The 12,912-nt window shown below is 44.4% G+C and overlaps 1 protein-coding gene across 5 annotated transcripts; it reads left to right on the forward strand.

Moving 5' to 3' along the window:
• The first annotated feature begins 4,772 nt into the window (after nt 1–4,772).
• LMO2 (LIM domain only 2) lies at nt 4,773–12,293 on the forward strand. Of its 5 annotated transcripts, none has more exons than XM_086894932.1 (4): nt 4,773–4,899; nt 5,565–5,742; nt 8,367–8,582; nt 11,349–12,293. In XM_086894932.1, the coding sequence occupies exons 1-4, from the start codon at nt 4,839–4,841 to the stop codon at nt 11,566–11,568; spliced, it is 675 nt and encodes a 224-aa protein (XP_086751058.1). In that variant the 5' UTR covers nt 4,773–4,838; the 3' UTR covers nt 11,569–12,293. The 5 variants fall into 5 exon arrangements, with proteins under 5 accessions (XP_086751058.1, XP_086751063.1, XP_086751059.1 ...); XM_086894937.1 differs by having other exon boundaries at nt 4,872–5,180; XM_086894933.1 differs by having other exon boundaries at nt 4,889–5,152.
• The last annotated feature ends 619 nt before the right edge of the window (nt 12,294–12,912 follow it).

The following is a 12,912-nucleotide window of genomic DNA, read 5'->3' on the forward strand; positions in this document are numbered from 1 at the left end:
GACCTGCAAGTCTGCAAGTGTCTCTGTTTTCACAAATACATAATTATATATATACTACATAGAAATATGTAATAAAAATTCAACAACAAAAATATATAAATATATGTATATGTGTGTTTGTAGATACACACAGGAGAGCCTGAGCTACAGTCTCCAGTTTTCTATGACTCCCTCTGAAATTTTCCCTGAGGGAATTGCATTCCCAAGTCACCGTTTATTTTCTAAACTGGAAGTATTTGTGGGTCCAGCTCAAAGCACATTTTGGTTCAGATGTGTCTCTCCCTTGACATGAATGGGTTGGGATGAGATGTTTAATGCCAAAGTCAAAACTCTCCCCAGTGCCCTACAGCAGTCATTCCCATGCATCAGCATAGGAGAGAGTATTTACCATGGAAAAAGGGAATTACTTGAAAGAACAGTACTGTAGAGCAGTAACCTTATGAAAACCATGACACAGTAATTGGATCTGGCTTGCGTACAAGGCAGCAAGAAAAATCAATAAAAGAAGAGGGAGGAAATGGGGAAGGGGAACCTTTCACGTTTTTGCAGTGAAATATCCCTTCATCTGACTGCCTGTAACTAACTTTTCATCATCCCTGATATGATCTGTAGCTGAAGATTTCTCTGGGCTATAACCACAGTTGCTGGGCTGGGTGTTGTTTTTTTTTCTCTCTCGTCTTTGCTGCTTGTGGGAGAAAATAAGGCAAAACAAACAAAACTTTGTAACTGCCCAGACCTCTTTATGCACCAGGATCCTTATCTAACGTCTGGACCTCACAGTTCAGGGCAAACCTCACCCTGAGTGTGGTTTTTATTGTTCTGGTTTGTTTTCTTCCAGTTCAAAGGAAGGGTTAAGCCCCAAAAAGAGAAGTGTGTCCTTGGTCAGAAGTCTGTAAGTTCTCTGAGTCACACTTCACCAAAAGCCTCTAAAGTGTGTTCAGTCAGTGCATGTGGCCATCACTCAGTGACAACTCCTTATCCTTTCTATCCACCTCTGTCCTTGGGGAGGTTAGAAAATGTGCTAATTAGGAGAACGATGAGGAGGGTTTGATAGGAAAAAAAAAGAATACCAAAAAATCGAAACAGCACTTGTGGAGAGCACACAGACCAGAACAGAACTTACTGGTTGAAACAAAATTTCCAGGTTCATGAAAAGGGAATAAATGCTTTTTTTTTTTTTTTTTTTTGTCTTTGAATTATGTGGTATCTTTCATGCCATTGATATGACACTGTGCTGATATGAGTAACTATTGATACAGCATTGGTTCTCCAGTCCCATCTCCTTGGCAGCGACTGGTTTGTATAGAATCATGGAATCACAGAATGGTTTGGCTTGGAAGGGACCTTAGAGATCCCCCAGTTCCAGCCTCCAGATTCCTCCTCAAATATTCTGTATACTCTCAAATGTTCTTCAAGAGAGATCAAGGTTCTTGTTCTGTGGTGTGAAATTTGGGTTCAAAAAACTCAAACCAAGCCAAAATTTACATTACTTCAGAGCCTCATCCCAGGGGCTGGCAGGTCAAGGCATCAGTCTAGTGTGTGGTGGGAAAGAGGATACTTGCAAATACGTGGATTGGAGTGGAGTAGTGATACTAACACCAAATGGTGGCTCAGTAGCAGAAGATGGCCCAAATTACAGAAATCCTGATTCCTTTATGCCATTTTTTTGTGTTAATTGTTCACCTTTAGTCATGGTCCTGACTTTTCTCTCCCACAGAAAGCATTAACAGAAAATCTAGGCCACCATCACCGAGATTTAATTCTTCCATCTATGCAGAGACTTCAATCTTCATAAACTGCATTTTTAGGCAACCAGCATTACTGGCTATTGAGGGCAGCAAAGTTAATCTTACTGAACACAGACTTCCCTAAATGAGGGTGAGCTGAAATAGCTCAATAGTATCCATAAGCTATAGGGGGGATAAAGCTGGGATATACCAAGGGAATAAAGGTAGGAACAACCTGAGGCTGAGTGCTGATGATGGTATTTTGGCCTTCCAAAACCAAGCTGAAAATACTCACTGAGTGCAAGAGAGGATGTTTCTTTGGAAACAGACACATTGAGCTATTTCTTTAGATTACACCACTCATAGAAATTACGCAGTTTTACATTAAATTCTTACGGAGAAACATCTAGAAAAGTCCAACTGACTTATTCATGGCACATTATTCCAAGCCCCCAATGCTAAATGTAGTCTCTAACAGCAGATTTGACCTCAGCCATGCTCCAATAATTAGTCTGTAGCGTGATCTTTATTAATAAAAGTTAATTGAAACCAAAGCTCATCCCTCAGGATTTTCAATCAATGAACACGCACATGCACATGCACACACACACTAGAAAAAGGAAAAAAAAAAAAAAAAAGCCACACTAAAGAGCACTGGAAAATCCAGCTTCACAGGGAAAGAAACAATGGAAAGAAAAGCCCTCACTAAAAATAGTGCTGGTCTTTTTGTGCCTGGGCAGGAAATGTCGGCACCACCAATTCCAGCGCTGAATAATGCTTTGTCTTTGGGAACATTATTCAGCGGGAGGCAAAAGTAAATCAACAGCCAATTCTGCTGAGGAAAGTAAACATTTGCAGATGGGAAAATTGAGGCAAAGAGGTATTAAGGGACTTGCTCAAGGTGAAGAAAAAAGAAATCCTTCTTGATTACTGGTCATCTGTTCTGGTGGGACAGAAAGTGCTCAGCTGGAAAGGCCAAATTTCACTGTCCAAAGCAAGAGTTTATTATATATAAACCAAATAAATGAAAATGGAATTGTCCCAAAAAGGTGTATGTCTTTGTACCTCAGAGGTATTTGAAGATGCAGCTCTTGGTCAGCATTTTGAGGACCTTCTTGATGAGCTTTTCACTGCAAATCCAGCTTTTTATCACTTTTCTTTCCTCATGACTTTGCCTGGCATCTCTCCTTCACAGGACTGAGAGAAGACAAGAAATAATCTCACAGTTTTAATTACAATTACTTTAGATGAGGAGACAGATGGTGCTTGCAGGCCCATGGAGTGATCCCAGCACTATCACGAGTTCTGAGCTTAGAGATCTGACTTCATCTAGGAAAGTTTTTTCTTGATCTGACAGAAAAAATGAAGCATATACAAATTGTCCTCCAGCTTCTAGAGTGCACATTGCTCCACTAACTTTATGCAGAAAAGCTTTCTGCAGGTGAAGGGATTTATCTGGCAATGCAGAGAATGTTCCTGGTCTGTCCATCAAGTCTGCACATGCTCAACTACAAATATGAGTAATATCTCATTATCTGCCAGACCTGAGGTGGTCTGAGCAAAGCAAGGAACTGCAAAACCTTAAATATTGTTTTTCTCCCAGTAATCGCTGGCCACTGTGTATTGTAAGTCCTCATTTTGATGTTATTTTGCTAAGGAGTTAAGTAATTCCCTATGTGCCAATGTTGATGCTCTTGTCCCTCACCAAAACTTTTGAACTCTTTTAGATACACAAAGGCACAGGGGTCTTAAATATATTAATTTCCTGTGAATTTTGGGAAAATAAATAGAAGGGGGGCAGCAGGCCAGTGAGTCTGCAATGTGTGCACAGCTTCTGAGACCAGAATATTTACTGGCATTATGGAGTTGCTCACATTATTCCATCAGGGCTTTATCAGAATATGAGTACCCCGATCATCAGGGAAATTTTGCCTTTTACATTTTAAGAGTTTATATTTTATTAAACCTTCAGACAGGAGAAACCAAACTCATAAAACTGTCTTGGGTTTTTAAAAACACATTTGATGTCCATCTGTGTGTTTTTGAGCCACCTTTAATTCAAATTCTGATTACTTTTTCAACCAAGTGAAGTTCCTGGCCATTTATTTTTTTTTTTTTTTTTTGGTGTAGTCCTACAAAAGTTTAGTTATTCAGTCTTCTGGCAAGATTTACATTTGTTTTAGTTTTCTGATCACAGGGTAAACACGCCAGAAATTAAATAGTCATCATATAATTCAGTCCTGTCTGCGAAAACCTAACAGAAGAGCCTTTTCCTTCAACAGACATGACAGCGACTGTCCTGCTGTAATAATTAAAATAAAAATTAAAATACATTGGAGATAATGTGTTTAAAGAATAAGAAAGATGTGTTCTAATGACCAGTGATAGCTCTAAAGTATTTCAAGACCTTGGTTCAAAGCCCCTTGAAAGAAATAACAGTCCTTCTGCTGACATTACTAATCTTTGGATCAGGCTCATTAATGTATTGCAGATATTATATCCCCAGCTGCCAAAAAGCTGAAAAAAAAGGGGAATGTAGTCATAAAAATAGACATCAAATACATTTCTCTTCTGGGAATTAATATAGAAGCGAAATATTGCTGCTACTACTACTCTCCGGGGCTTTATTGCAGATATTTCTTTACTGTTTTTAAAGGAATTAACAGGGCAAGCAGTTCATCTCATCCAGAACTCTGCCTCCAGCAAGGGCTGGTGTCTAATGCCACAAAGCCCGGCAAGGCTTGGATTGCTGCAATAGTTTTCACTCCGGCGCTGTAAATCGGTCCTTTTTGGGATGTGCTGTGCTGATGGAGAGGAGGAAGTGTGGGAGGAAAAATAGACATATTCAGGCAAGACTTTCCCCATCTTTGGCCTCTCTTGGCTTAATTACAGATCGATACTTAGAACTCGCCGGCTTTCATACCTCATTAACATCACACGGTGCCAGGGTGTAAATTTATTACACAGCTTGCCAAGAATCTGGGGTGTCTGTACGCAAACGTTCACTCGGGGCTATAAATGAGACACAACTGAGCTGACCAGTTTGAACTCTGGGTGGACAAATAATGCTCGGGATCTTTACCTGCGGCTCTCCAAGTGCCGTACAAACCCATGTGTGCTTGTGGGCATGTGCATGTTCGTGTCAGAGAGGGAGAGGGCGAGGAGAGGGATGGTGAGTGCCGCTCCTCTGTGCGGCTGAGAAGGCGGCACAATCCGGAACCAGGCGCTTATATTTTTTTAGCTCTCGGGATCATTCTCAGGTCGCCCACCTGCCTTCCCACAGAGACGGCGTTAGTAAGGGAATAATAACGTGAGAACGCCTCGGCAGCCCCCAGCCCTGGCTCTGGGGAGCCCCGTTCTGTCTCTTTAAGGATCCCAGCGAGTCGTGATGCTGCTGTTTGTATTGCCGAATCCCCAGGAGTGCAGTTAAGAAACGGGCAGCTGTCTCTTTAAGTGTGATTTCCTTCTATTGTATTTGAATCGTGATCAGGAAAAAGGAAATGAAACCAGAGAGCCGGGGCTGAGCCACGGAGTAATAATAATCCCGGGGATGCGGCTGCCGCCGCTCGCAGCGCTGCCGCCCGGGCGCGGAGCGTGTGCGGAGCTGCCCGCGCGGAGCCGCTGAGCGCCGGGCGCGGAGCCGCGGTGGCGGCCGCAGCCGCCGCCCCCCGCCCGCCGCGGGAGCGGCCCCGCCGGCCGGGGCGCGGGGGGAGCGCGGCGGGGATGGGAGGTCAGCGCCGGGGGGGCCGTGCGGGGCCGGGGCGGGGGGGGGGGAGCCGTGCGGGGCCGGAGCGCAGCCCCAGCCCCTGTCTCTCTCTCTCTGTCTCGGTGCTGCAGGAGGAAATCCTGTGAATGTCATCGCGGGGCGGCGGGGCAGCGCGGCTGGCGACAAGGCTCCGCGAGCAGACAGCCTCTGCGGGGGCGGCGGGGGCAGAGCCCACCACCGGCACGCCACAAAGGAACCGGCCCTGCCAATGTCATCGGCCATCGAGAGGAAAAGCCTCGATCCTTCCGAGTAAGTGCGCGCTTTTTCTGCCCGGTCCCCCCGCTCGCCATCGTCCCCGCTCGCCTCCCGGTGCCACCCGTCCTCCCCGACGGAGCCGCCGCCGGCATTGTGTGCCCGGCTGCCCTGGAGGGCTTCGGCGGCAGCCCCCGCCGCTCCGACCCCCCTTCCCCCTCGCTGGACACCGGGCTGCCCCGGTCCCGTGGGGCTGACGGTGTGGGGGAGCTTGGGGAGAGCCCCCCGAATTGCGGGAAGGAGCAGCCGGGAGCAGGGAGGCGCAATTCCCCCCGGGCAGGGCATCTCCTACTCGCTCATCCCAGCGCGGGGTGGTGGGGATGCTCGGCGAGAGAGACAGCATCCCGCTTCCCAAGCTTTCAGGTTTTCCATCCCGAGGGACCCTCTCTGCCCCATCCCCGATCTGCCCAACTCGCTGCAGCCCATCAGTGAAAGGTCAGGGCTGTTATCTGCGGGTGCCCAACTTCCACGTTTTCATAATGCAACTTCCAAGAGCTCGTAGAAAGCTTCGGTGGGGGCTGGGTGTTCTGCTAAGGGCATGTAGACAGATTTGATGGACGGGATGTAGGAGATGAGAATTTCCCTCCCTAGATTTCCCACTCAGGGAAGGGACCAGCTGCCGTGTCCGGATCCAAGCTTTCTCCCGGGCTGTGCTCACGCCGTCCCGAACCTGCTGCATACCTAGGGATGGTAACTCAGCACAGACCCAGGTCACTTCAACCCTGAACGTGCTAATTAACTTCACTTAGGCTTGTCTGGGATCGCGATATGAGAGAAGAAAAAAAGAAATAAATTATAAAATCTCCGTTTCCATTTAACGCTTAAAACATTGCACTCAGTAAATTGAGTCATTTGTGGTTTGTTTCCTGTGAGATACTAAAATTGCCATTTCTTGGAGCCCGGAGCAAGCACATGAGAACCACTGCTTTTGGGGATTAAATCACTTCATTCCATGATGTTTTACATGTTACATTTTCTTTTATGATGTTTTTTTAAGAAACACTAGTCCCAGCTCCTAACGATGTCCAGTTTTCAATCAAAGATTTTTTTTAATCTTTATTTATTTACCTGCCTTGTGTTCTGGTGGCTTAAGTGCTGGCTTAGAAATTCATGGACATCAAAAGCCTAATGTGTAAACCAGGAATGCTGTTCTGCATAAACATCCGTTTTCCGGAGCTTAGGGCTCTCAGAGAAACCTGGCTTGGGATTCCCAAGCACCCCTCAGGATGAAATATTTTGGGGTACATTCCAAAGTTTCAAATAATGGATAATAAAGGATAATGATGTGTGCTTCCTTCTATTGGAAAGCTCTCCAAAGTTGTCAGCATGGAGCCCACGTGTTAGGAGAGGGAGTATGTGGCCAAAAGGGATAAATTTTGAAAATGTAGGGCCTAATCATGAGTTCCCCATGAAATGAAATTAAATGAAAACTCACAGGATGGAGAGCTAGCAGGAGAGGGGTGTTACAACACAGCTTGCAGGGCACAGCAGTTTAAACTTAGAAGGGAGAAACCAGAGCAGAATAGAACCAGATAATATCTCAGGGCTCAGCTTGCCTAAATAAAAACTGCAGGATCACTTTCTCAGCCCAGAAGTTCTTGACCAGAGGTCGTTCCTCCCTGCTGAAGAAAGTAATTTTTGCCCAGAAAACTGCTGACCCAGTAAATAAGGAGTAATACAATTTTTTTTCCTGTTGCGTGCTGAAGCTGGGAGAAGTGCTTCTTCATCAGTGTAGATCTCCTCTGCCCCCACCAGCCCAGGGGAGGACAGACCAGTGACAGAAGCAAATTGCTCAGGGACTCCGTGCTGGAGCAGTAATCCAATAATAGGAAAAAATTTGGGGTCCACTCTATTAGCCACAGGTTTGAAATGAAACAAGTGCTTAAGGGATGGATCCAGTAGATTTTTTGATTAACTTCTCTGGCATTTGGGTGAAACCCAAAACATTAGAAAACTGAGTTCTGGCACTGTTCTTTTAATTTTTTTGCTGTTCTTTCTTTCTTTCTTTCTTTTTTTTTTTTTTAAAGATGTGAAATTACCCCAAATGACACAGAAGTCCTTAAGAAAGTAGCTTTGAAGAAAATTATCACTTCTTTTACCAGAATTATCCTAGATCTCCAAGTTTTTTAGAAAAAGAAACAAGGTGCATAAAGAGTCAGTGCTAATATCACAATAAAGATTTGTGCCTCCTTTCATTCAGGGTTGTGTAAATCCCAGATAATTGAGGTATGTTGGCATAGACCCATCCCAGGGGATTCATGTCCTTGGCTAAGGGAAAAAAGAAGTCCTGCAGCAACATGAGGTAAAATGCTGGCTTTATTGAAACCAGCAGTGTGACTTAAACCAGTCGGGCAACAGAATCATCTTTTGTGCTTATTAATTTTGTGCTGTTCTGAGAAGTGACACCATCAAACTTAGTCTCCAAATTTCCATTTCCCAACGGAAAGTATAAAATCCCTTGGGTATCTTTCTTAGTCCCAGTGAAAATGAGCAAAATCGAGGACACCATCCTTGTCCTGACCTGTCCAAGCTTGTGATTTATTTTGTTGTTCCTTCTTTTCACATGGATGGATGCTCTCGGAGTGGGTTTCCCTCATCCAATGTCTGTCTCATTCCCTCAGGGAGCCGGTGGATGAGGTGCTGCAGATCCCCCCATCACTGCTGACATGCGGGGGGTGCCAGCAGAACATCGGGGACCGCTATTTCCTGAAGGCCATCGACCAGTACTGGCATGAGGACTGCCTCAGCTGCGACCTGTGCGGCTGCCGGCTCGGCGAGGTGGGCAGGCGCCTCTACTACAAACTGGGCAGGAAGCTCTGCAGGAGGGACTATCTCAGGTATGCATCCCACTCCTCACACCCTTCCTCCCTCCTTCCCATCATTCACTGAGCACAGCTGGGAATAAAGAATTCATTTGGAATGGCTCTCAAAGCCTGGCAATGGGTGTACCAGCACCTGCAAGTTCAGGTTTGCAGTATGGGCTCCTGTTGTGGAATCCTCAAATCGTCTGGGCTGGAAAGGGACATTGCAGCTCCTCTCGTTTCAGCCCCTCTGCCACCTTCCACTAGGACGGCTTGTTCCAATTCCCCTCCAACCTGGCATTCCAGGGATGGGCCAGAGATTTGCAGCTTCTCTGGGCAACCTGTGCCAGGGCCTCACCTTAGTGAAGAATTCCTTCCCAATATCCCAACTAAACACACCCTGTCACTTTAAAGCCATTCCCCCTTGTCCCATTCCTCTATCCTTTGTCCAAAGTCTGTCTCCAACTCTCCTGGAACCCCTTTAGGCACTGGACGGGGCTCTAAGGTCTCCCCAGAGCCTTCTCCAGAGTACACAGCCCCAGCTCCCTTGGCCTGTCCTCATATTTTTGGGATTCATATGCAGATGCCTTTAGTGTTGCTGGGATTCTTCAGTAAATGATAGATAAAACAAGAGATTATCTGTGTTGGTTAGATAAACAGCTTGCAGTTGTTTATAGTTAAATCTTTAAAAGTTTGGGGGAAAGAAGAAAAGCATTTTTAATGTTAATGAAAGCAGTACTACACATTGTGGATGAACCAGAATTATTTGATAATGTGGAGAATACAGAAAGAACTCCTAGGACTCGGAGCTGCTGGCATCTGTCATTCTGCACAGACATAACCCCATAGCTCCAGGTGAAGGGTTAGTGTGGCATTCTGGAAAGCAGACGTTGGGAAAAGGGGCTGAATTCCATCAATCTCCCACTGAGCTGGCAATGAACTGATTCCCCTGAATGGTTTTAAGGAGTTTTCTGTTTCTCCAGTATTGCCTTGGAACTTAAAGGTGTTTAAATGCAGGTAAGAGGTGAAAGATCTTTTGGGTTTTTGGCATTCTTTGGCCTGGTGCTGAATAAGCAAGAATTTTCACAATTTGCAGAATCAGATCCTACAAATACAGTTGCTATAGGTGTTGTCATGAATAACTCTCTGCCTACCTGTTTTGCTGAAATTCGTAAGTAAAGAATTAATTGGAGATTAAGATATTTCACAAAAATTGGTAATAAAGGATCTTTATATTCTTGATTAAAATGTATTGATCTTTGCTGTGCTGGTTGTGTTCCATTTCTTCTAATGGATCCCTAACATGTCTGGAGGTTTGTGGAACAGAATAATGATATTTGGTATTTTTCCAGCTTTTTTACTGAAGGCTAATTTACCTGACAATAAAAACAAAACCAAAATCTCAGTGGACTTCCTAATGATGTTGCCCCTGGGTTTTGCTGATGGGAGTTTTGCTGAGCAGGAATTAAGGACTGAGTTCTGCTAATGGGACCACTTGTAAATCCAGCAGTGATCCAGTGTTAATTACACTTCCCAGATACTTTTCATCTTAAAATGGAAGCAACAGGAAGTATGGAAATACAATTAATGCCTTTTCTTGCAGTGAAATCCAACGTTTTTATTTATTTAATAATGCAACAGATAATATCTTCCCACATTAATGAAAAATTTGGCAACCTTTGTGTAACCTTAGCGTTACTTTCACTGGGCAGAAGTAAACAGTGACATCTCCTGGTAGACAAAAAGAATTATGTTCTTTCTCCTTAAAGGTCTCTTAATTTACCAGACATCCTTTTTCTGGTTCAGAATATGACTTAGATCAGGCACAGCACGTGCAGGAGATGTGTAGCATTCGGCCCTTTTAAGGATAAAATATCAATATATCAAATATATATAAAATATCAACATATTCATGCCTCTTTATTACTGATTTGACTCAGTAAACTCTGCAGGGCATTCAGCAGAGGCTCCTTTTCATAGATAATAAGGACCTCAGAGGGTTTCTCCATGAGGATGAAAAAACAGTCCACAGATAAATCTTTCTCATAGGTATCTCGGAGGTCCTAGAATGTGTCCTTCTGAAACCCATCAGGAGTGACTTCATGGACCAGGAGAGCCTTCATGGATACAGAAATGTTTGACAAAATGTGGAGGCACAGACAAAAGGCAGGAGAGCCTCAGACCACAGCTTATCCCAACTCCTTCCTGTAAATCACAGAGCAACATCTTAAAGGCAAAAATAATTAACAAAAGATAATTTCTTTTGATCACAGAAGTGGAAGTGTTAATATTGCAGAACTTTATGCAGTGCTCTGGGCAACCTTTGCTCCTCCAATTCAGAATAAGGTCGTTGATCAGAGAAGCCAATTATATTGATAGATTTGACTAGATTTAGATTGGATTTGGGGAAGAAATTCTTCCCTGTGAGGGTGGTGAGGCCCTGGCACAGGTTGCCCAGAGAAGCTGTGGCTGCCCCACCCTGGAAGTGTTACAGGCCAGGTTGAATGGGCCTTGGAGCGACCTGGGATAGTGAAAGGTGTCCCTGCTCATGGCAGGGGGTGGCACAGGATGGACTTTAAATTTTTTTCCAACCCAATACAATCTGTGACTTTATCCTTGGATTTTCTGTTTCAATTTTTGGTGTTGCAAAGTTTCCAGTTCTGCAGGGCAGCTTTCCATGTGTCCTCTCTCCAAATCAGCACTGATCCTAATGGATCAAGGGTGTTTGCTCTCAGTTTGATTCGGCTGTCCCCAGCTGGCCAGCCAAGGAACTGTGCTCACCTCTTTTCTGTGTCGTTGCAGGCTCTTTGGCCAGGATGGGCTGTGCGCCTCCTGCGAGAAGCGGATCCGGGCCTACGAGATGACCATGAGGGTGAAGGACAAGGTCTATCACCTTGAGTGCTTCAAGTGTGCAGCCTGCCAGAAGCACTTCTGTGTGGGGGACAGGTACCTCCTCATCAACTCAGACATCGTGTGCGAGCAGGACATCTACGAGTGGACTAAGATCAATGGCATGATCTAGCACAGACGTGCCTGGCGCTCTGTGACAGACACCTCCCGGGCCCAGCTGCACCCAGGAGATCATCCTTTGGGCTGTGGGCTTTGAAACAGGGGGAAACACCAAGCAGTCGGCCCTTGGCAGGCAGTGCTACGTAGAATATAAACTACACCCAGGTGAAGGAGGGAGAGCAAAGCAATAGTAGCTAGACTGACTTCTGTTCACAGTACGGACAGTAACTGACATCAGCTGGCAGCCAGGGACAGACACAGCACCATAACCCATCCTCCCAGCTGGAACAGAGTAGGGACTTCTGTAAAGAGATGTTATGACATTGTCACCTGCAGACTAGGATTGTGCAATTCAGTTTTCTTTCTGTCTTGTTTTCATTACTGAGTTTAGATGACAAGCTCTCACAGTAGGCATGACGAGGGAGTAAAGAGCCATCCCTCACATGCTCATTCCATATGGTCTTACACTTTGGGTGGGAGTTATTTTTGCATGGATTTTTTCTTTTTCCTTTGAGAATGAACAGTGCATCCTCTAGTCCCAAACTGTTCTTTTAAAAAACCCTGCTGAATAGTTGTTTTCAGGCACTGCTGTCTCAAGGCGAGATGTTCCCCAGATCATTTCTATACAAATATAAATCTAAAGAGTTGTTCAACTATTTTATTAACTTAGATTATATCAATAAAATATTTGTTGTGTGTAGTAAGACTCTGCAGCTTTAATAAAAATAATGAAATATTTGGGTGTTGTTCTTTCTTTTTTTTGTTTGGTTTTTTTGAGTTGTGCTGGATTTTTTTGTTTGTATTATTAAGTTTATTTTTTTGTAGCAGAGTTCCTACTCTTTGTCTACAGCTGGATCCACTTCAGGTTGTGTTTCAAAGCACAAATGTGAGAACACCGAGAGCTTGGTAAATCTTGTGCTCTTCATGCTGAGAAATTAGATTGTGCTGCCAGAGAAATTAGTGTTGTGTGACACCAAGGCACTTGGTGTTTATGAGGATATTTTGAGGCTGGTTCTGCAACAGATTTTGCAGATGGTGTTTTGCAACAGATTGAGTCTACCTGATCTTGGAGATCATGTAAGATTTTGGTCTTTTAGAAAAGTAGCTCATCCTGGTTTTGCTCTGGATTATGTAATCCAGGATAATATCACAAGAGCCAATAAGGATATTTAGAAATAATTCATTTCAGTCATCTTTAAGGTTCCTTCCAACCCAAACTATTCCATGATTCTATGATACCATATTGTCTCCAACTTATTTTTCCTGAGGTGAATAGTCTAAGTGTCTTTTTGCCTGAAACCTGTTCCATGCCTCTGATAAACTCTTATTTCTCATCTCTGGTTCTGCATCATTCTTT

Source organism: Cyanistes caeruleus, chromosome 6 (genome assembly GCF_971803275.1).
Source record: "Cyanistes caeruleus chromosome 6, bCyaCae1.hap1.1, whole genome shotgun sequence".
NCBI classification, from domain to species: domain Eukaryota; kingdom Metazoa; phylum Chordata; class Aves; order Passeriformes; family Paridae; genus Cyanistes; species Cyanistes caeruleus.

Excerpts from the sequence above, each read along its gene's own strand:
- LMO2 (XM_086894932.1), top strand. The coding sequence starts at position 4,839 with ATGTGTGCTTGTGGGCATGTGCATGTTCGTGTCAGAGAGGGAGAGGGC. Across the intron at positions 5,743-8,366 it reads AAAAGCCTCGATCCTTCCGA|GGAGCCGGTGGATGAGGTGC; the intron begins GTAAGTGCGCGC and ends TCATTCCCTCAG. Across the intron at positions 8,583-11,348 it reads TGCAGGAGGGACTATCTCAG|GCTCTTTGGCCAGGATGGGC; the intron begins GTATGCATCCCA and ends GTGTCGTTGCAG.